General features: G+C 43.8%; 1 protein-coding gene across 2 annotated transcripts in view; it reads right to left on the bottom strand.

Annotated features, from left to right (window-relative positions):
• Window positions 1–1446: 1446 nt before the first annotated feature.
• cdk6 (cyclin-dependent kinase 6) overlaps window positions 1447–21936 on the bottom strand; it is a 34127-nt gene continuing 13637 nt past the window's right edge. For both annotated transcript variants that reach the window (XM_053446523.1, XM_053446524.1), the window contains exons 5-8: window positions 9581–9690; window positions 3107–3157; window positions 2742–2877; window positions 1447–2602 (exon numbers count right to left, since the gene is read on the bottom strand). In XM_053446523.1, coding sequence (XP_053302498.1) covers window positions 2450–2602; window positions 2742–2877; window positions 3107–3157; window positions 9581–9690 — 450 coding nt within the window. In that variant the 3' untranslated portion in view covers window positions 1447–2449. The remainder of the gene's footprint in view (window positions 2603–2741; window positions 2878–3106; window positions 3158–9580; window positions 9691–21936) is intronic.

The raw sequence follows: 21936 nt of genomic DNA, 5'->3' as shown, positions 1-21936 counted from the left end.
AAACAGTTCATACAGGCAGTTATCTTCAGACAGTAATGACTACAGTAACATATATCTGATAAAACAGGAATGACAGTAGACGACCATCGTGATGGAGGAACAGCTTGAAAAAAAGAAAAACCTGAAGGATGATGAAGGTGATGTGGTCAGTTAGTAGCCCGAGGATGTGCAAACTGTGCCCGAGAGATTCGGACGTCCATAACAAGAACCTGAGAAAGTTAAAGGGGTGTCTGTCTGTGTGTGTGTGTGTGTGTGTGTGCTAGCAGCACTACCTGTTAAGAAAACCAGTGTTAAAATATGTTACTGTTCTGCAAGAACTACTACATACAAAAATACAACTCTGGATAACTTGCTTTTTTTTCCTTTGCTGGTAAAAACTGAACTTGAATAAAAGAGGACAAACTGAAAAAGAAAGCAAACAAAATAAAAACTGTACAGAAAATAATTTGTGCATTATTTCATTTTAAAACCACTGTAAAATTGGTAGTCACTCTCAATCCAAAGTAAATGAAGTTCAACCAGCACCCACAGAACCCGCCCGACATTTTCAATAGAAAAAATACTCTCGCCGTACGACATTCCACTGACCCTCGCTCCTCTACGTCTATTCCATTTTTTTCATGACATTTCTATGGGCTGACGATGCACGTATCAAAAGTTGTCCACCGTTGCAGCTTGTTCTTAGCACTACATACTGTACAGTACCAATGCCTATCATTTATACATTCCTTACATTGTCAAACTATTCTTACACAAATTCTATGATCAGCTACAAAGTTGGTGTAATTGGTGTAAGAATATTATATGCCCCAGCATCTTCCATAAAAAAAAAAAAAACCTCAAGTAACAAACTCGACAGAACAAAGAAAAAAAGCATATAAGACTTGTCAATAAAATTAAAATTAAATACAGAATATTGGCGACAATACTATGCCAAATGTTTTCATGATGAGTAGTGCTGGTGGGACCTTCTCCACCTATTGCAAGCCTGTGCATTACTGTATCATTCAAATAGTAAATAATAATTGTATTTCATAAGGATAAAAAAGCCCATGACGGCAAAGACTAAAAAGCAAGTCATAAAACACCGAGTGAGTGGCAGGAACTTTTTCTATAAGGTTCTTTCATCATTGTCTCAGCACCGATATCAGCCCAAACATAATGATGACGACGAGTCCCTCGAACAGTGCAGAGGCCATTAGAATCCTGCTACTGGTCTGCAGTTACTCAGGACATCCTCAAGGTGGCAGTGATCTAATACATATATGACGGGAATGATAAGTCACGACATGGCAGCGAGTGGTTGGCTTGTGATGCCTTGTAATGGTTTCGAAATGGGCAGGCGTGTGCCGGAGTGCGCCAATGTCAGTGGTGGTGCACACGCCAGAGCCGACGCCAATCCCCACGGGCTCCCGTACGGTCTGCCCCCCCCCACCCCCCCACCTCAGTCGAGAGAGGGCTCTTGCAAGGCTGAACGCTGGTGAGGAAGAGGCCTCTGCGTTGTGGCCTACGCGGCTCGGTCCATCCACTGCCACCAGTCAGTCTGAGATGCAAGTGTCCACCATCAACATTTTGAAACCTAAAAGCAGCAATTACAATCCATCAGTTCATGGAAGGAGGATAGCTTTGTGCATCAGTTCAAGGGGGCGAGAGCGACAGGACATGGCTCTCTTCTTCTGGGGAGGAGGACTTTCCCAGGGCGCCGGACATTGACTATCAAAAAGGTATTTGCCCCCTGTGGGTCTATTTCATGCTTCTGAGTTTATGCGCAACACGGAATCACAGTCGATTAAGCTTTTTTTTTTACGCTGAATTTCAGATAAACATCTCTTTCGCGTCAAAGAGAAAACAAATCTCTGAGGTTGGATAGTAGATAGAATCTCATGCGTGTAATTAAAATGTGAATTTTGTTTTTAGTTAAATGCATCTGCTGCAGCCATGGACATAAACTACACTATGAATAGAGAGACATTATGAAAAATGAGGAGTCATTGGAAGGAGATCAGTAAAATGTGGAGGCAGCGAGTATTGAGTAGAGGGGACTCAGTCTTTAAGCAAAAAGGAAAGGGTGCAATCACAATATAATCAAGAATGTCATGCAGAATTTAAAGCTGCTGCTCAGTCACACTCTCCATATAACACTGATACAGATACTATACAGATGCAAGGCTGTGACTGAGGCCAATGGTCTGATAAATATTCGGAGTTTTGCACCCTTTCAATCAGTGAGTTTGTGTTTTGTATTTGAAGTTAACATTTTAATCCGTTTCTACAGGTTTTGTTTTCACTTTGACATTTAATATTCATCCGCCAAGCAGAGTCCGCAAAATGTTAATCAACGCACTTTGATTTCGCGCCGTAGAAAACAAACGTGAAGCAGACGGCAGAGAGGCGAGCTGAACGCTTTTTATAGACGCTGTGTTGGAGGACTGAGGGCGAGGGACGGCTGTCAAGCGCTCCTCTCCTCCATAGTGGGCTTGTTGCTGGGGATGGGCTGGGCCGCGTACACGCTTCTACTGTGGCTGTCCACGCTTTGGAAGTAAGGGTGGCTCAGCGCCGCGAAGGCCGATATCCTCCTGGAGGGGTTGAAGGCGAGGAATTGCTGCGGAAGGCAGAATGAGAGAAGGTTGGTTAAAATGACAAGAATGACCAGTTTGTGTCAAACCTAATGAAACACACACAAATATGGTTTGTTATCAAGTTTAAAGCAAGAATAACAAATAAAATAAAAAGGTATCCACCATTAAGAGGGCCCGTCCTTGCTCTTCTATGTCCGGAATCAAGTCTTCTATTGGCTTAGGGGGCCGAGGGCTGAAGGCACTCTGTGGAAGGGCCACTTCCTGGGGCCAGTCCTCGACTGAAGGTACCCCGACAACACTGTGGGGTGATAAAGATCATCAGTGAGGCTCCTCAGATCTTAAATATAATATAAATGCTAAATAACTGGTGGCTTGTATGCATTTCAGTCGGTGAGTTTTGGAACGATGCAATATGGTCATCATGACTTTTTGGAGAGTACAATAACATTTTTGTTATCTTTATTGAGTCTAAAGAAACATACAGGACCTCAGGAGTGGTCAGCGATCACAGGGTCGATCTTACTTACTCAAAAATCTTTCCCAGCTGATCAACATCTGAGGTTCCTCGAAACAGCGGCCTGGAAAATGGAAAATAAAAACAGTCGAGTCTGAGTACTGCTGCTGAAACATTTCCACAAGTCTATGTCTATATACAGAATATTGCACTGCTATAAAGTTAATGAATAAGTTTAAAACACACATTGGCAGTGTGCAATATTAGTTCTGATGTGAGCGTTGATGCCCACAGTGCACTGTGGATGACCAGACTTAAGATATAAGCTTTTGGCTCAAGGCGGAGAGGAATGTGTGACTCCGACGTGAACGTTTGAAGTGGCCGCACAGTCGCCGCTCGCAGATTGCGAGGCGGCGCTGGTCGTGGAGGGGAAGGAGGGAGGGATGAAAGGAGGGTGGAGAGCGACAGCGGGGCTGCTGGTGGTTCCTGCGGCTTTGGGCCGTCTTTTGCATGCCCGTGGGCGGCTGTGCCTGCCCTGGCACCCGCACAAATTCCAGTAGTCATCATCAGCACAGGGCTGCCGGGCCACCGCACAAGGCAGAAAAAGCCTATTTATCCCTTATGTGTGTCTGCTTTTGCTCTCTGTGTGAATGTGTGCAGGAAAGTGGGAGGGAGAGGCGTGTGAAAGAACAGTTGGATAATTTGAACAGAAAGAGGGATGGGAACTAGACCTGCCTGCTGACTAAAAGGAAATGAGGAGGTGTTGTTGTTACAGAGACGTCTTTCTTTGAGCAGCACAACTCTTTATCAAAATGAAATGAGAATTCCTTTCAAATTAACAGTATGAAATGGTCTAAAGGGAACCGACTAGCTGTTTCAATTGTTCTGTTTGTCTGAGATAATCAGTCGCCAGCAGATGTCAATGTTAGGCAGGATACTGACACCTGTAGGTGTGCTTGTATGCATTTGTGTATATGGATTCTGTATCCAGTCCTCAATACAGCCCAAGTGCAACCCCACTTAACTTCAGTCAGCAGCGGCTGGCTCGCCACCATGTGTTCCCTGTGTTGCAGGAAGCTTCACATAGCTGAACACCCACACTTTCCTACAGACTCAGACACTGGGATATTAGTCACTCAGGGGTATTTTGCACTTTCTTTCTTTTTTCAGCGACTCTCGATCACTTGCTTCAGATCAGGGCTGGAAATGAGTTTAGATTTGTGATGTCTCAAGCTATTGGAAGTCTCTGTGAGTTTTTGTTGTTGTTGCACCACTTCTTAAAACATCTGGACATTTAGGGCTGATGTGGCTGAGGGTGTAGAGCAGTTGTCTTCTAACCAGAAGGTTGGCAGCTCGAATCCCAGCCCCAGCAAGATGCTGGAGCCCCTAAAAATGCCCCCTATCGGATGCTAATGGTCAGTTGCTTTGGATAAAAGCATTAGCTAAATGACATGTAGTATAATGAAATGTAATCTGACATTTAAAAACAGGACCACACAACATACGCAGGTCTTTTGGGGTAAAGCGCTGCACTGAGCTTCGAAAGCCTACTTATACCAAGTATGTATGAAAAAAATGCACCTACAGCAAAGTCATCATGCCAAAACAAGTAGGGCTGATAATTCCGAGAGGTCCATTTTTAAACCTGGAGCTGTTTGTCGGTTTGTTGGAGGGGGGATGACTGGATTCACATACTGCCGACCACTGGCATGCACACACAATCTACAGTGGAGTGCAAACGCAACAGTCGCACACACCCGAGCAAGCACACACGTGCACACACAAAAGGGGCATCTGCACGTGCATTTGTGTGCACATACACCCACAGACCGATGGCAGTTAAAGGAGGACTGAGAATGGGTTGGGATAGGCAGTTGAGTAACGCTTCCCTTAGTGCCAACACGGCTCTGTCCCACATTCCACTGAGACAACCTCTGGAATGTGTGCATGAGTGCATGTGCACGTGCATGTTTGCACGTGAGAGTGTCAATCTGTCCGGGTGGGAAATGGAGAGAAAGAGAGGTTGAAAGTGCCTTCTTCGTGTGTTAAAGCTCGAGTCAGTGTGAAGTGAGTGTGGACATGTAAGTTTGTATTTGAATGTACTGTACAAATGAGTGCGTGTGTGTCTTTGTGTGAAGCATGCACACACACCCACATGCACGCGAGTGTGCACCGTTGGGGATTTATCAATCGAGCAGCAAAGTGTGAGAAAGTCAACACGGATGTGGGGCCTTTCGCGGACCATTAACGCAAGACGTTCAACCTTTTCGATTGGAGGAATGTCAACAAGCAGGCGCTCTCATTCACTGGAAACATGACTCACCCTGACACTATCCCAGCCATGCAGATGCAGACTTGTACGATATTTGCTCAAATTCCTTTCACAACAAGTTTCCAACTCCTCTCTGCAATACATAGTCATTAAAAGAGATTTTTTTTTTACAATGGCCGGTTTGACTGTGAAAGTGGAGAAGAAGAGGCCTGAGGGGAAAATGCTTTTGAAGTTTCATGAGTCATAACTAAAATGTTCTGAAGTTAGAGTTGCACTTTTCTGACTTGCAACGTTAAATGAAAGGGGGGGCCGTCACTGCTTCAATGGAGCTGCGACATGTGACAGAAAATATGCAGCATCTTCCGGCTGCTGGTTTAGTTCAGCCGTCAAAAACCAAGACATCTAGTTGATTGACAAGAATATAAAAAACAAAGCAGTGAAGTCTCCTTTATAGAGGGAATCGCGCAAATCATCAAAATCTGTTGTGCACCTGAGGTATTCACTCATTCCCACAAAAAGGACATTCAATTAGTTACCGGACCATTTGCAGTTGGCAGATACAGTCGGGGGGGTTGTACTTGAGCTGTCAACGATTCTAATCTCCAATTCAACAAAACTGCAAATCAATAAAACCGTATTTGCTTCTCTGCTCTTGTTCCGCACTTTCCCCTCAATCGCCTCTTTCTTTCACTGCTGCTCCCAGGTGCCCTTTAATCTCTAACAGGTGGCCTTTTAAAAAGCCATCTTAATCACCTGCAGAGAGAGAGAGACTGAGAGAGAGAGGGAGAGAGAGAGAGAGAGAGAATGTTCTCTTTATCACCATCAAAGGGCTCTGCCTTGATTCCACCTTGAGGCAAAGTTGGAAACACACACAAGCTTTTTACAGCTCATTGTGTCAGGGTAAGAGAAGAAGTACCCTAACCCAGACAACACAAACACACACACACACACAGGTTTACCAAGCTATCCTTATTAGGACTTCCCATTGACTTCCATTCAAGTGCGACCAATTCAGGCCCAACTCTAACCATGACCGTACCACAATTCACACCCAACCACTAAACTTAATCTGGTTAAGTCTTGCCGCATTAGAGCTGGGCTTTAGTACCCATGAGGTCTACTGGTCCTGACAAGGTGAGTGTTTATACTGGGAATGGCTACACAAACACACACACACACACACAAACACACACACACGCCTGCAGCGCAGACGTACACCTCTCACTGCTATCAGACAAGATAGGATTGCCAGCAGTTCACTTTGTGTCTGCTTTCGACAGGAACACTATATTCTCTTCCGCACATATTAAATACATGTTGCTGTTGTTTCATGACAGTCCCTAGTTGGCAAGAAGGAAGGATGTTCACGTCTGAATTGGATTAAACATGTCTGAATGTACCCCCAGTCACCTCTCTACTGTATTAAGTGCAAATGTGACTGTGAATACAATGACTAGCAGCCTATACTCCAACTTCACCTTTACGCTACTGGAAAAAACAGGCGATACAAACCGGTGAATTGTGCCACCAACATCCATTTGGAATCATCTTTACAGCAGGCTGCCAAATAAAGTTTTAATGACCTGACACACATTTGCACCAGCTCTGTTTGAGAAGGAGTGGGGAGTGGGGAAGTGGGGAAGGATGCACCAGCATTCGTTTCCACTGGAACAGGATCAACTCCTCAAAGAGGTGAATGTGGAAAACACTGAGTGCGAGTTTTCTGGCCAATAATAAAAAAATAAACCTTGGTCTCAAATAGCTGAGAACAGCTTCCACTCCCTGTGACGCCATGTTTCTATAAGAGATTCCCTCATCTGAAGGTTTGCTAGTATCCAACAAGTCAGACCAGAATCTCAGATTGGGACTGACGGCGTTGTACAATTGAGTTTAAGGGGCATATTATCAAAAAACAAAAAGGGAAAGTCAAGGAAGAGAGTCATAATATTACAGGAACAACGTTAATCAACTGTGAAGAATTAACAAAAAATTTATATGAATCAATTTGGAATATTGCAAGACTAAAGGCGGAATAAAACAAAGGTGAAGTTGTAAATTAAGGAGAAAAAAAAGTCCTAATATTACAAGAATAAAACTGTAACTTCAGCCATTTCAGCAATCAGCAGCAAGGTGAACTCATGCTTGTCGTGGTTCACCTCCCTCTGGATCAACGATCTCATTGTTTCCTGAGAAAGCATCTGCTGTCAATGCAGGCATCTCTCATGTGATTTTCACCTGTCTGCATTCTGCATGGCTACACAATCGCTTCACCCTGTGTCACCCTCTGCCTTTTTACATTCCCACTGAGCCATACAAGTGTGGCTCTGCAAGTCTGGGTGTTAGGACGGTTGGGGAAGGAAGCATTAACTACAGGCAGGGCTGCTCCTCCTGGCACTTAGCCCTACCTCAGAGAAACCGTTCTTATCTCCTCCACAGCACACCAGTACAAGCTGGCTGGGTCCCAGCTCTTTGGAATAAAAGACCAATTTCTAAAACAAACAATGAGTAACATAACGTTAGATTGATGCCAAAATGACAACATTTGTCCGTATGCCCTGGAGAAGTCCTTTTTTTCTTGCATAAGCAGGCAGTTGAAGGTTTTTTTGGTACGTTTTTAGCCCGGCTCTCCAGCGTGTGAAGTTCGTTAGACCACAAACTGACAAATACCTAGACCAAGAAGCAGAATCGTGACTCGCAACGCTGCGACCACAGCAGGCAGCCTGCCATTACTGCAGTGGTTCGATAAGGCAACTGAAATGTGATTCCTCAATGCTCACAGGGGCATTTGACAGGTGTCATTTAAGGAAGCGGCGACAAGTTTAAGAAACACCCAAATAACTGATCCTGTAATGACGACAGTTGGGTTTTTAAAATGGGAAATAAAAGTTAATGCTGAGGAGCATAAGCAGAAGAAGGTGTCTCTTCTCGGTGGAATTCTTATGGTCTGAAAAACACCACGTGAATAAAGTCAATTGACCAATGATCAGGGACATTTACCCTAAATTATCTGTATCAGTTTTCACTTCAACGATCAAATCACTTCATGGCAAAGAGAAGATGGCAGATGACTGATATAAGCTCAGACTTACACCCCCACACCCTGTATTAACATCCGCCCTTGAATGGTCGGATCACAAGACAGCAGCTCTGAGTACATGTGTGAACGCAACCAAATGCAATCCGATCCCCTTCATGGCGAGTCGGGGACACAACGTGGCAAACATAGACTGTATTTAAAGAAGGACGACATGACAGCTCATTGAAAGTGAAGCCAGAGTGTCTCGATCGCCACCTGGTGGCTGATTGCAGTAGAGGTCATAAATCCTGCCTGCTCCATGTTAGTTGATTGAGCATGGACCAAAATGAAGAATGGTTTCTGTCATTATAGGGTAGTTTTTATCTACCCTCATTCCTAATCGGGTTATTTTAGCTTCATTTCTGGATAGTGGGGGGAAGAGGAATTATGTCGTCCATCTTTATATACAGTCTTTGGTGGGAATATGCTTTCAGCTGTGTGAATGCTCATGCATCCCGAATCAGACAGATCAAAAACAGCATCATGTGGTCATTGCAAACGTGCGTCCTTTTGCACATAGAGCAAGGAAGTGCGATCCTATCACGACAGACGTACTTAGTGCCATCTGCATGCGATTGGATCACTCCGGACAGATTTTAAAACCAAGTCTGAACAGGGGCCCTGGTCTCACTCATATGAGAAAAGATATATATAGTGTATGGACATGCCTTTGGTGGATTAAGAGCCAGCTTGTATGTGGTAAATACACTGTGCCAAGTTTACGCATGTTTCATTTCCCCAAAACTCATCAGCAGTTGAGGTGTAAATGTCATGTGCAACTGTGAAAGCAGAAGACAGACAGGGTACAGCAGCGGGCGACTGACGGGATTATTCGAAAATGATGGCATGAGAATAGTGAGTAGTGGTAGTTTGGTTGCCGACCTCTAAATCCCTCCCCACATCTCCAAGTTTTTCTGATTTATTTTCCCAGATCTAATGGGTCTGGTGTCGGGCTCACTGAGGGACATTTCCCCGGTGGAAAAAAAAGACAGGCCAAATCAGAGCTGTCTCCTCAAAGATCCCCCTCTTCTGTTTCCATGTTTTCCTCCTTCATCTTCTCGGGCTTTCAAAGAAATCTGTTCTTCTAAATTCACTGATACGACTACACGGGTATCAAACTGTGTCCCTGGGATTTTTCAGTTTAACATTTCAGTTGAAAACGTCTCCAGTTTGCTCTGTGTGTTTCCTGCAGCTCTCACCTTCTCCTGAACATCTCAGCAAAGATGCAGCCGACGCTCCACAGGTCCACTGGTGTAGCGTAACTGGACTGGAGCAGCACTTCTGGGGCTCTGTACCACAGTGTCACCACCTACACACACACACAGAAGAAACCAGTTGAGACACAATTGTTTGAGTTTACATGCAAAGACAAACACACATCTCTTATAGTTTCTTCCTGTGTAGTCACTGTCTAGGGAGGGGTCTCACTCTCTGTCAGACACACACACACACACACACACACACACACACACACACACACACACACACACACACACACACACACACACACACACACACACACACACACACACACACACACACACACACACACACACACACACACACACACACACACACACACACACACACACACACACACACACACACACACACAGGGTAATGCTTCTCTGTTCCCATCTTAGGCTTACGCAAGATATGATGTCATATCTGGCAGGACAAGATTCCCTGCTCCTGTTTTGGTGTAACCACGTCACGCAGTCTTTCCACATTAATCCACCAGGGTCACCCAATACTGTACTTGCGCATACATAAATATATATCGGTTTATTAAATGCGCTACTTATTACAATAATAACCCAAACATTAGTTTATAGGTGTACATGAAGAGATAATGGGTCGACTTTTGCAGCAACAATCCCATCCTTCCTCCTACTCCAGCCAAAATAGAAAAAAAATACTTCCTGTTTTGCATCAAGCTACCGTACACCCACCTGAGGTATAACGGTGGCCATTTTGTGCCAATTAGCCCTGAGCATGGTTTTCAAATTTGTCCCTGTAACTCTATTGGGAGCTCTGAGTGTGTGTGTGTGTGTGTGTGTGTGTGTGTGTGTATACGTTTGTGTATATGTGTATTTGTGCGAGTGTGTGTGTGTATGTGTGTGTGTCCATGGCCTGCAGGAAAGCAGCAGCATTGTTAACAGCTACAGTAGGGAAAGCCTCCAGACAAAACTCACTGACCCCTAGTATGAGAGTGGACCGGTTCCAGGTGCTTTCCTTAACTCCAGATTTTTCCAGCAGCTTTTGGCTGCAGTCCCCCCTCCAGGCTGTGCAGAGCACTTATCGGGATCTCAGAGGCGGAGGTGAGTGTTTGTAAGCAAAGCGTGTGCCGTGTCACCTAGATATCTTTTATTAGATGCTCGGACTCACTGCAGGGAAATGAGGACACGGTGCCCTCATTAGACGTTATCCACAGGCTCGTAGGGGTAATGTGAGGTCAGTATCTTGAACAGGATGTTCATGGCCAAATATGAACTATTAAAGAGGGAAGCAGGTCCTCGCGTATGTGCCTCATGAGAAGTCAGATGGAGTCAGCACTTGCATAACGTTATGGTTCACAGGCTTTTGGACACGATTCTTTCACTAGGGGAGGTTGATGACTTCAGTTTTACATGTGTTGATCAGTGGTTTTAATTCTGTCCAAAGAATGTTTGTATTTGTGTGGGATTTTTCTCCCTGGTCGTATTTAAGTTTACATGTTAGTCCTTCCTATGGAAGAAAGCATAGCTAGCTGTGCGGCTCCATGTTTGGCAACCCATGCATAGAGTCCGGTTGTCCACTTCTTTAAACACTGAGACAACAGCTATTATATTTATTGCCAAATAAAAAATGTGTCTTTCTATAGACATAAAACCCTTTGGTTATTTCATGTGTATCAGTGGTAGCACCATAGAATGTGTATAAAGATGGACGACCCATCTTCACTTCCTCCCAATATCTAGAAACAACGCCTAATATCTGTTGAGTAGCTACGAGGATTGAGCCGCTGTCTCGAAGTACCAACAATCGTGAGTCAGTCTCTAGTGTCAATCATGATGTTTCACCCCGAATTCCTATGGCATCGAATAGCTAATTATTACCAAACCACACTTTTTGATTACTTCTCTCCATGTCCCATCAACAAACATGGAGGAGGCAGGTTATAGTGCCGCAGCCAGATCACAACACCTCACTTTCAGAGAGCAGTCATATCGTCCATATTTATATACAGTTAATGGGTTGCGCCCACGTTCAAATAAAACACTCAATGAAAAATACCATTCATATTTAGTCAGACGCTAAAAATAATTAACTTAAGGTGTTTGCGTTACAATTTCAGACGATGATGGCGGGAGATTTGGTCACAATTTAATTTGAATGCCAAATAGTAACCTGATTGAAAACATGCATGTCTTAATCTGCAAACTGTGTGATGAAGTCAAGAGCATCTGGTGTTAATACTTCCATCAGCAGTGTGAGGCTGCCCGCAGCAGAATCTCATGTTTGAGATCAAAGTGAGTGCTCTGCAGATATTAAGCGTCTTGTAAAATGTCTGGTGCAATCTGGAGTAATGTGCGCCTGCATCATTATCTGCAGATACTGAGCAGACACATCATTTCTAGCACATTTTCCGGCGTAATCGGTAACACCGGTGTTGTTAAAAGTTTCATACCCGGTGGGCAGTGTTCCACGCCGCAGCATCCCATATCGTCATGAGCAGGATTTCATTCTGATGTTAGCAGTCAGTTGAAGGCACCACTGTGTCTAAGTGCAGCGCCTGAAAGCTGCTAGGACGGCTGGAGACTGTTCAGCTGCTTTCAGACAGGCACTGAACCCTAGACGTTTTCCTGAACTTGCTCTGGACATTCAACTTTAACTGCCACCCGGGAAAGCTCCTGGATAGGTCAGAGTGAGCAAATGGAGAATAAAGCAGGAAAATGTCGAGTGGGCGCATTGACGACGTCCCGAACACATGACACAAAACGGAAGAAAAAAAAAAAATACAGGATGAAAAAGGAAGAGCACGCCGAAGATGTCAACAAGACGACGAGATTCAAGAGCACTTGGCGATATGGGCTGATGCCTGCATCGATGTGCTGTTCACAAAAACGTGTGATTTCTGCAGAAGAGTTTTTATCTTCATTTGTGCATTTCATCAGAAAAGATATTTGGTTGTTAAACTGTCTGCCCTGATCATTTGAAAGTTAAAAAGATTATATTATTTCACAGTAATGTCAACAAAACTATAAACCATAAGGATTTAATAAGCCACGCGTGACAAAGAAAACATTTATTCTTGCAGACTACTCCTGACGGTCTTCGGAAGCAGCTCAAGTACCAACAATGAGTTAAGTTACCAGGCTCTGGGGCATTATTTTATTACCCACCTGCCCCAGAATTCAATGCAACAGGGGCTCCATTCATAATTACAGAGTAAGGGGGGGGGGGAGCCATTCAGTTAAACCTACAATCTGACCAAACATTACCCCGTGCTGGAATTCTTCAGCCAGGCGCTCAACACACGCTGATAAGAAGAATAAAAAGTTCAGTCATGTTACTTTTTTCTTCTAAGCTGAATGACGCTATTAATAGAGCCCGGGGCTGCGTTTTGCAGATGTGTGACACTTTCTCATCTCCTGCTTCCTGCTTTAGTGGAAATAGGGGGGAAGTTGAGGCTCGTTGGCCACGATGTGTCGGCCGAGACACGTGACCAGAAGTGAGACACACGCTCTCAGAATGAACAGAGCGACTGTTTGAATCACTGAAGGCTTTTTAGAGCAGTGAAACCTCAAAGAAAAAACATGAATGGGAGACGAGTGGCTGGCCCTGTAGTCATGCAGCAAAATGTCAGAGTTTTTTTTAAACATAGGAAAACTGAAGACTGCATAGTTTTGATTTTCTTAGATTTTAATATGCTTCTTGGATTTTTTCTGTACGTTTCCTGCATGTGCTTAACTTATTATCTATTTTGAGCACACAGCATTTCAATGTTAGCAGAAAAGACACACAAACGTCGCTTTAAAATGAGGATGGATGCAAAAAGGACTAAATGACCCAATCGACACCTTCCTGTGAGTCTTGCAGCTGAATGCATGTGACTTCAGTTAAGTGCACAGATGCTGAAGCTCTGCACAGTCTGAGGTCAGGCCTCTTACGAACACATGAGCCTTCTAGGAAGAACCACAGATCTAGAACTCGGGGTATATCTGCAACACAGAGTTATTCGAAAACCACAAGTGCAGATTATGGCATGTATATATATATATATATATATATATATATATATATATATATATATATATATATATACATCACACAATCACAAGTTTGGATGTAGTCACATACACGCTGGAGGACAGACACATTTATTGCAATCTGAAATGACATCCTGACTATATATGCATACATAGATATATTTGATGTGGTACTTTTGATAAGGTAGGTATTTTATGCTATCCTGCTTTAAAAAGACAAATGCATGCATCTAAATGTCCAGTCTTCAAGTGCATTTGTTGCACATTAAAATATGTTGATGGTGTAAATGATTGAGTAGTTTATAAATACGACATTTCAGGCTCTAGCTACACAGACAACACTTATAGTAATAATGAGTTTGATTTAGAAATATTTATAGAATAAAAATAACAGCTGGGGATAATGAAACTAGTAGTCATAAGCCTTTGTGAGCATCCCTTCTCAGTTAAACAGTCTACTAGCCATTAACTATCTATAAACAAAAACAAGTTAACTGCTTTCCTTTACTTAACGCACCCTAATATTTGAAAAATTATGAACTGTCGAGCCCCTCAAAACTCAGGTTCAAAAGTTTCAGTGTGCTCATCTTCGTTTCCAAACAGTCTCACCCTTTTCTCTCCACCTCTCTCCTGCAATCTCCTGTTCACTCTCTACAAAACCATCCTTCCCTGTCTGTTCCTCTAAGCCGCTGCGTCTGTAAGCAGTTGGAGAGCCTCTTATGTCCACGAATGCACTTTGATCATACACTCACATCTGTTATACCAAATATCTGAAAAAGAATATTACCCTGGCAAAAAGAACACGCTTCGAGCTACGGCCTAACCACGCGTCCACTTACAGGGAGATGATAACAACACGTAGACGGATATAAAAAGAAAAAGGGACAAGCTCCGGTTGCAGAGTTGCTGTTTCTCTGTCCTTTCCCTTCCTCTTCTTCTGACTACGTTTGCATTCCTTCTCCCTCACCCCTCCGATTCTCTGTTCTGCTTCACATCTCCCTTCAATACCCTCTGCCTCCTCCGTCCATGCAGGCTGCAGGAACAGACCGTGTGCTGGACGGTCAGAAAGAGAGACAGTGAGTCAGCCATAAAAGTGCACGACGCAGCGGTTTGCTCTCAGGTCATGCGGCCGCTTTGCATTTTCTCCCCCCTGTCTCCCTCTCTCCCACTCCTCGTGGCTATACAGTAAAAGCTGGAGGTGGTCAGATAAAGCCGGGGGAGGAATGAAAACTGGGAGAGCTGGAGTTGAGGGAGAAGTGTGAGAGGCTGACTCTAGATTAAAGGACAACATTCTGGAAATTCCTCTCTGCTGAGAGCATCCTCCCCCGCCTCCCACGCACTCCCCCCCGGCTGCGCTCTCCTCCGCTCGGTGGAGGAAATGGCCTCTCCTGCCCCAGAGGACCTCCAGACCTCCTGGGCTGGACCTCCAAGCCTGTCTGACATGCAGCATCCGGACCTGTGCCACCACCAGTGAGACCCGGTGCAGGCAATGAGGGGGAGTTAACGACAACGGGAGTGCATGCATGTGAGCGCGGGGGCGTTTGGTTGGTGTTATGTGCGAGCAGTCCCACGTGAGAGAGCACCTGCCTTTTGCCTGGGTGAAAGTGCATGGATGCCAACTGCTTTTGTTGGAGTGTCTGCGAATGAATGCAAGTTATCTGGAGCATGCATTTGATGTTTTAAAAAGGGTCATGTTGGTTGAATTACAGTTTGGGACATATGTTTGAGGATTTACTTCTCATCAGTGATTAGAAAGTAGTTTCCCTTAATTATTGAGGTCTGGAGCACACGGCAGCATCCGGAGGGTTCGGGTTCACCTTCAAACTAAGTGATTTAGAAAGTATGATTAAAGGAATTGAAAACTAATTCACGATGAATCATTCCCCATTTCATAAATATGGTATGTTGACATATGTTTTCACATCATATTTAAGTGCAATGTCCGTTTTATTCCATGACTAAAAGTCCACTCTCGAGTATTTATTAATCTCACACTTATTGGTATGAGTCTATTGTCAGCCTTTGTATGAATTTGCACAGTTATTCAGAAGTAGTATAACTAGTAGACTAGTAACTAGTAGAACTAATTTTATTTTGAACAATGACAGAAAAGGCTTTTCTAATATACTCTGATCCTTTTTAGTTTTTTCAAAAACTATAAATCAAAAAAAGATTGATACTATTCTCGTGTCTTTTTGTCAAGCTACCATGCTTAACATCCAGAAGGAGAGAAGCATCCAGCCGCCCCACTGTCCAAAGGTAACTAAATCAGTCTATGTAAAGCTCACTAATTGTATGTTGTCTTAGTTTAAACCAGTAAAACCAGACTTTTCAAGCTTTGGACCGAGATAAGTAAGGTGTTGTCCCCGGTGTCTTAAAGCAGAGCCAAGGTAATCACTCGCTGGCTCCAGTTTCACGTTGAGTTTACACACACACGCAAAATGTATATCTTTCTGAAATGTATAAAACAGCTCCTATGGACTGCTTGAAACTCATTTAAATCCCATCTGCTTGTCTGACTACTTGTCCCCCCCCCCCCCGATCATCACACATGTGAAATTGCTAATTTGTTCTTCTTAAATAGCCGCTAAACCTTTGCGTACTTATTTATTTTTTTACATCTTGGGCATCATGCAGAATGCAACTCGGGAAAGAAAGTGAGGTTTGTGATGTGTTGGTTTCTGGTGCGTCTGTGAGGTCCCACATGACTCCCCAGGGGAACAATAACAGAAAGGCAAACTCATCTACTGGCAATGGGATGTCAATCGCCTTTTTTGGTTGATTTACCCAAGTTAAAAAATAAAAATAAAATTTATACCTGCTAATTTTGGTGATGGGGTAAATGAAAATTAGACCCATGTTGAACTAAATCTGAATTATTCTTAAAATCATTGGCAAAGTGTGAGGAACACGCATTCCTTCACCACCAGCGCCATGACACAAAGGTTTTGCTGTCACTCTCCCTTCTCAGTGACCCGACGCCACGAGGACGACTGAGGCCAGGGCTCGGGGCTGCAACACCGGAGGCTCTGGGGCTGATGGAGCTTGGCCAGGGGCCCATGTTTACATTCTCTCTCACTGAGGAAGGCCAGGATGAAAGAGCACCACTGCACACACACACACACACACACATCCTCTCTCCACACACACACACACACACACACGTACTTTAGATGCACCGGAGGCCACATTATTGTTGTAATCAAATCAATGAGAGCATGATTAGAAGTTTCATCTATACGCAGTTACTGACTAAAAAGGAACAAAACTGCAGAGCGGTTCGTTCTCTCAGGTAAATAGCTTGACTGTTCCCTGCTCCGAGTCTTAGGCCAGAACTTGATTACATTCCTGAAAGCCATCCGCCGCTAATTAAAGTCGTCCTAAGTGAATCTCAGGAGAAAGGAGAGAGGCTACGGACGGTATAGGCAGGCCACATATGGGAGAAGCAGCGGATGTTATAATAATAATAATATGAGCAAAACTATGCACACAGAGCACAGTGGAGCTAGGGCTGTGATGTTGTGTCTCCTGAGAGGCCCCATTCGACGCTCCAGCAGTCAGCCATGTTGTAAACACCATTATTTCACTCCTCCTCGCACTTTCCCCTCTTTCTCCCTCTTTTTCTGCAAAAAGGACAATTTACAGGCGCAACAATGCCGCTGCACCGGGCCAAGAAAGGACATGAGTTGAGAAAAGAGGGACAGAGAAGATTTAAGAGAGAGAGAGAGCGAGAGCGAGGGCGAAATGAGGGGGAAAGGTAGACTGAGAGAGAGAGAGAGGGAGAGGGGGGGATGGAGCTACAGAGCCAGGAAGAAAAGTGCAAGAGCAGCACACAAACTGTATACAGTAAAACAAAAAAAAGGGGGCACCACAACTGTTGCCAAAGTATGCACAGCGTACAGGAATGCAGCATGGGGCCCTCGGCAAGCGAAACAAAGACAGCACAGTCAGTGGCTCTCTCTCCCCAGTGCTACCACATCCGCACATCATTAGCTGGAAAATTCCTGATATATGCTGTAATTTTTTTCTCTCTTTTTTTTTCTTCTTCCTCCTCTTCCTCTTGCCGTTGCTGGTACAGACAAGGCCTTAATATCCAGATGCAGTGTGTGTGTGAGAGAGAGAGAGAGAGAGAGAGAATGCACATGCACACACTGATCAGTACACCCTTTTCTACTACCAGGAGACGATCAACAATTAATACAGTGTATTGTGGCATGTGCCTGTGTGTGTGTGTGTTAGGAGACACACACGCCCGGCTCTGTGCATGTGAGCATATGCATTAACATTTATAACAATGTATGTGATTGAATGTGCTTATGTACAGTGTATCCCTGTTAGTGTGTGCGTGTGTGTGTGTGTGTGGGGGGGTGTGTGTGTGTTTGCTCATATCAATTTTGGGCCAGCCCCTCAGCTTCAGCCGGCTGCAGTCAAAGCATAGAGGAGGACTTTTCCTTTTTTTCCCATGCGGAGCCATTTGAGGAGATATCTAAACATTCCCAGAGAGCGCTGCACGTGCTCCCCTGCGTGCAGTGAGAGGGTTTCCCCCCTCTCTCCCTCGCCCGACTGCTGCCTTTCTTTCTTTCCTCCTTCCTTTTGCTTCTTTCGGCCGGTAGAGTAGAAACACATTGTCTGGCACAAGAGCAGATTCACAGACACGACTGTCCAGTTCATCCATGGTCATCACGAAGAAGCTTGTTTTCAGATGACAAAAACCTTCATGAACAAGCATGCAGTTTGCCCTCATCTGTTTGCCCCCCCAATAATGGGAAACACCTCCCCGGTGAGAACACAGATCCAGACTGAATCAGGTCCGGCTGCTCTTGAAAGCTTTGTATTGTTGCTCTGCTGCTGGAGCGCGGGGCAGGAAATCTGGTTTCAATTTGTTTAATGTCGTCTGAGATATGGCTGTCTTAATTTGGTGAACGCGGTGGGAGGGCTTTAAGTAATGGGGATGTGTGTGTTTGGGGGTGGGGGGGGTAGAATTAGGAAAATACCGTTGATCAGGTGATAATTTGACTCCTCTGCATGTCACCAACCTACTGGAAACTATGACAAGGAAATACTAGTCAAAAAGATAATAATGGTGATATTAATAGTCTATGGTTCAGTTGGTCATATATAAGAAAACAAGATTTCCTTAGCTCAGATACAAAACATAAACTATTCATTCAATTAATTTATGGCAACCCCTCTGTTTATGTTGGTTCCAAACTAGAAAAACACAACAACGGGTCACTAACATAAGTCTGGTGGCATTCCCCTTGGGTTTTCTAAATCCAATTTGACAGGCAAATCCATGCACATGACATGCATGAGCGTAGGAACTAATGGGCTTCATGGGACCGTCCAGTCATCCTCGAATTAGAATTGGTTGCCAATGTGTGGATGGTGGAGATGGAAATGACCACCGGGGTCAGGTTACTGGAGGTCATCCGGGTGTGTGTTTTGAAACAGACACCTGACCTAAACTTTACTCCTCTGTGTGAGCGTCAATGTGATTCCTGATGTTGTGAAAGCGTCTGACATTTAACAGGGTTCATATATTTAAACGTCTTTGGATAAACCTTCACTGAGGAGCTTGAGGAAGTTTCAGCCCCTTTTAACCCATCACTCTTATTTACATATTGTTTTAGAGTAGTATCTTTGCAGTGCACTAATGTGACATGTAGCAATGCAAGAAACAGCCGACTGATTGGAAAGAAGGGCTCATGAACTGGAGTTCTCAGGATGACATCTTAGTTAAGTCTCACTAACTTAAGAGCAAGTAATCAATCTTAAGTTAAGATTGATGTTTAATTTTATTGTTTTCATCCCTCGACTTTGATTAAGCTGACTCCAACTTTTATGGTGGAAGATTTAATTCTTACATTAAATTGAAAATAAATCAGGGTCTTTGTTATCTGACCCAATTCTGCAGCTATTTAAATAATAAGTCATGTTTTAACTCTCTCTACACAAAAGGATTTCTTTGATGCCGCAAACTCCTGGGCTGCATTTTGAACAAACATTTGCTGTAGCATTTATTCATAATTCAAACAACTTCAAAAGAAAATGTTTTGTCCCTCAAGTGCTTTGGCAGGAGTGGGGCCTCGGTGGGACGGCCCGAGAAAAGATCCTTCTCCAGTCTTATTCTGGTATGTCACATTAACCCATGAGCTTCTCCCATCTGCCCGTCACTCACGCCGGCACAATGAAGCTGTCGGCCAGACTGGGGTCATTAAAAAACCATCAACAAAGCAACAAACCCTGAGGGACTTGGCAGGGGCCGCCTAATCTGGACCCCTGTACCAACCCAATGGGTGGTCTCTCTCTCCCTCTCTCTCTCTCTCTCTCTCTCTCCCTCCCTCCCTGGGAGGGTGAAATATGTAAAGCATGGTAGGTGAGCGATTTCGATAGAGCCATCAGTGAAACACAACCACGCGCAGACTCCACAAGTTTCTTTTTATGTATATACACACACATTTTTTGTCAGTGACATATGAACACACCAGCTCGCTCCTATGTGAGAAAGCTTATTCATCACAAAAAGAGAAGTTCGACAGTCATCAGCAGAAACAGGCCGAGGGTGCAACTTTACGCAAGACGAAAAATAAACGAGATGAGGAGCTGGGGACACTTTCTGACAACTTCATGCAAATGCTGGCTCCGACTGTCTCGTCATTCTAGAAGTGCTAAATGATTCACTTTGAAAGCGAGAGAGAAGAGTCGCTAAAGCAACAGCATTTCTCCAAAAGCCCATCTGTCTGCCAGTAACGGTGGCATTAGGTGACTAAATAAGTAACTGCTGGGCTGTTGGGCAAAGGGGAAGATCCTCTTAAAAAGTGTGTGTGTGTATGTGCTCTGCATACAGTGTAGATTATCTGCTTTTATTAGCAAGAGGAAACAATGAATGGATGAATGGAGACCGTGTGTGTGTGTGTTGGAGAGATAGGGGGATTCCAGACACAGGAACATTCATCCGGAACCAAAGATCCTGTGCTCACGTTGCATGCATGCATGAAATCTCACTCACACACACACGCACGCAAACACACTTTTTTTTGTGGCCCAATCTGTGTGACCAAGGAAGGAAATAAGTGTGCAAGTTGGTGTGCAAGTTTTACATGTTGTGGGATTTTGTGTGCGAGTGTGTAGGACTTGATATCAGTCACTCATATCTAAAAGGTGAAATCCCGGGTGAGCATTCTTCTCTCGACGAAGTATGCCCGTCGAGTCATAAACGAAGTAGAAACCACACTTGTGCTAAATATTGTGTAACTCTACAAACTGTTGGGTTAGGTACGACTTCCTCTGAGACGGAGCTGTGTATTATCACCAATCCGAGTGATGAATGACTCACATTAACAGGGCAGATACAAATCTTAATCATAAAAAATTACCCTTGATAATAATACTGAGAAACTGGGATCTGGACTAAAATCACACGTTACTCAAACGGAGAAAACCCTTGAAATTGTCATTCCAACTGACAATCAATCATTCGTAAGATTTTTATCAGTACTTCCTTATAACGCCTGTCTTAAAAGTGAAAGCACCTGCTGTAATATTCACTTCAGACAATTAACCCATTTTTACATTACATCCGTGATCAAATTAAATTAAAATCCTCCTTCTGAATAAAATGTATGTTTCTCGTGATGTGAGGTTTAACCTGGCTTCTTGAGATCTACTATTAGACATTTTCTGTTCATTCGAGTGTAAAACAAAGTTATAACCATAATATGTGAATAAAAAAACTAACGTTTTTATTAGTGTGCCAAGATGAACAAGCTTGATCAGTAGATTTCTTGCTTTAGTTGTACAATATGTGACTTCAGCCACTAGGGTGAAAACAACGCCATCAAACAAAAACAAAAGACCACATTTGAGTCGTGAGGCAGTGAGGGATCATGGGAGTTGTTGTCTTCGCCACCGTTGCCATTAAAAATACACCTGACGCGACTCGGGTGCAAAGAATGTTCCTAGATGAGCTTACTCATTTTAGTTTTGTTCAAGTTACACATTAAACGGCAATGATTCAACGTGATCAATGATGAAGGACCAATACCAAAGAGGAGGGAAAAAAAACGCTGAGTGGCTAACAGGCTAACTGACTAGCAGCGTGTTTCTCTTTCTAGACTGAAGATTTTCACTGCTGCTGGATTTCATGTTGTCACCAGCACCTAAATCTGTATTCTAATTAAACCAGAATGTTAAAATGCTTTTTTATGTGACTAACAAAGTATAGATGACCGCTGCGGTTAATATGAAATCCTCTCCACTTTCTCGGATTTCTCATCTGAAGATGGAGTGAGTAACATTAA

The sequence above is a fragment of the Pleuronectes platessa genome, chromosome 18 (genome assembly GCF_947347685.1).
Source record: "Pleuronectes platessa chromosome 18, fPlePla1.1, whole genome shotgun sequence".
Lineage (NCBI taxonomy): Eukaryota > Metazoa > Chordata > Actinopteri > Pleuronectiformes > Pleuronectidae > Pleuronectes > Pleuronectes platessa.
Note: the sequence above shows the minus strand (reverse complement) of the source record. Positions and strands in the feature narration are given on the sequence as shown.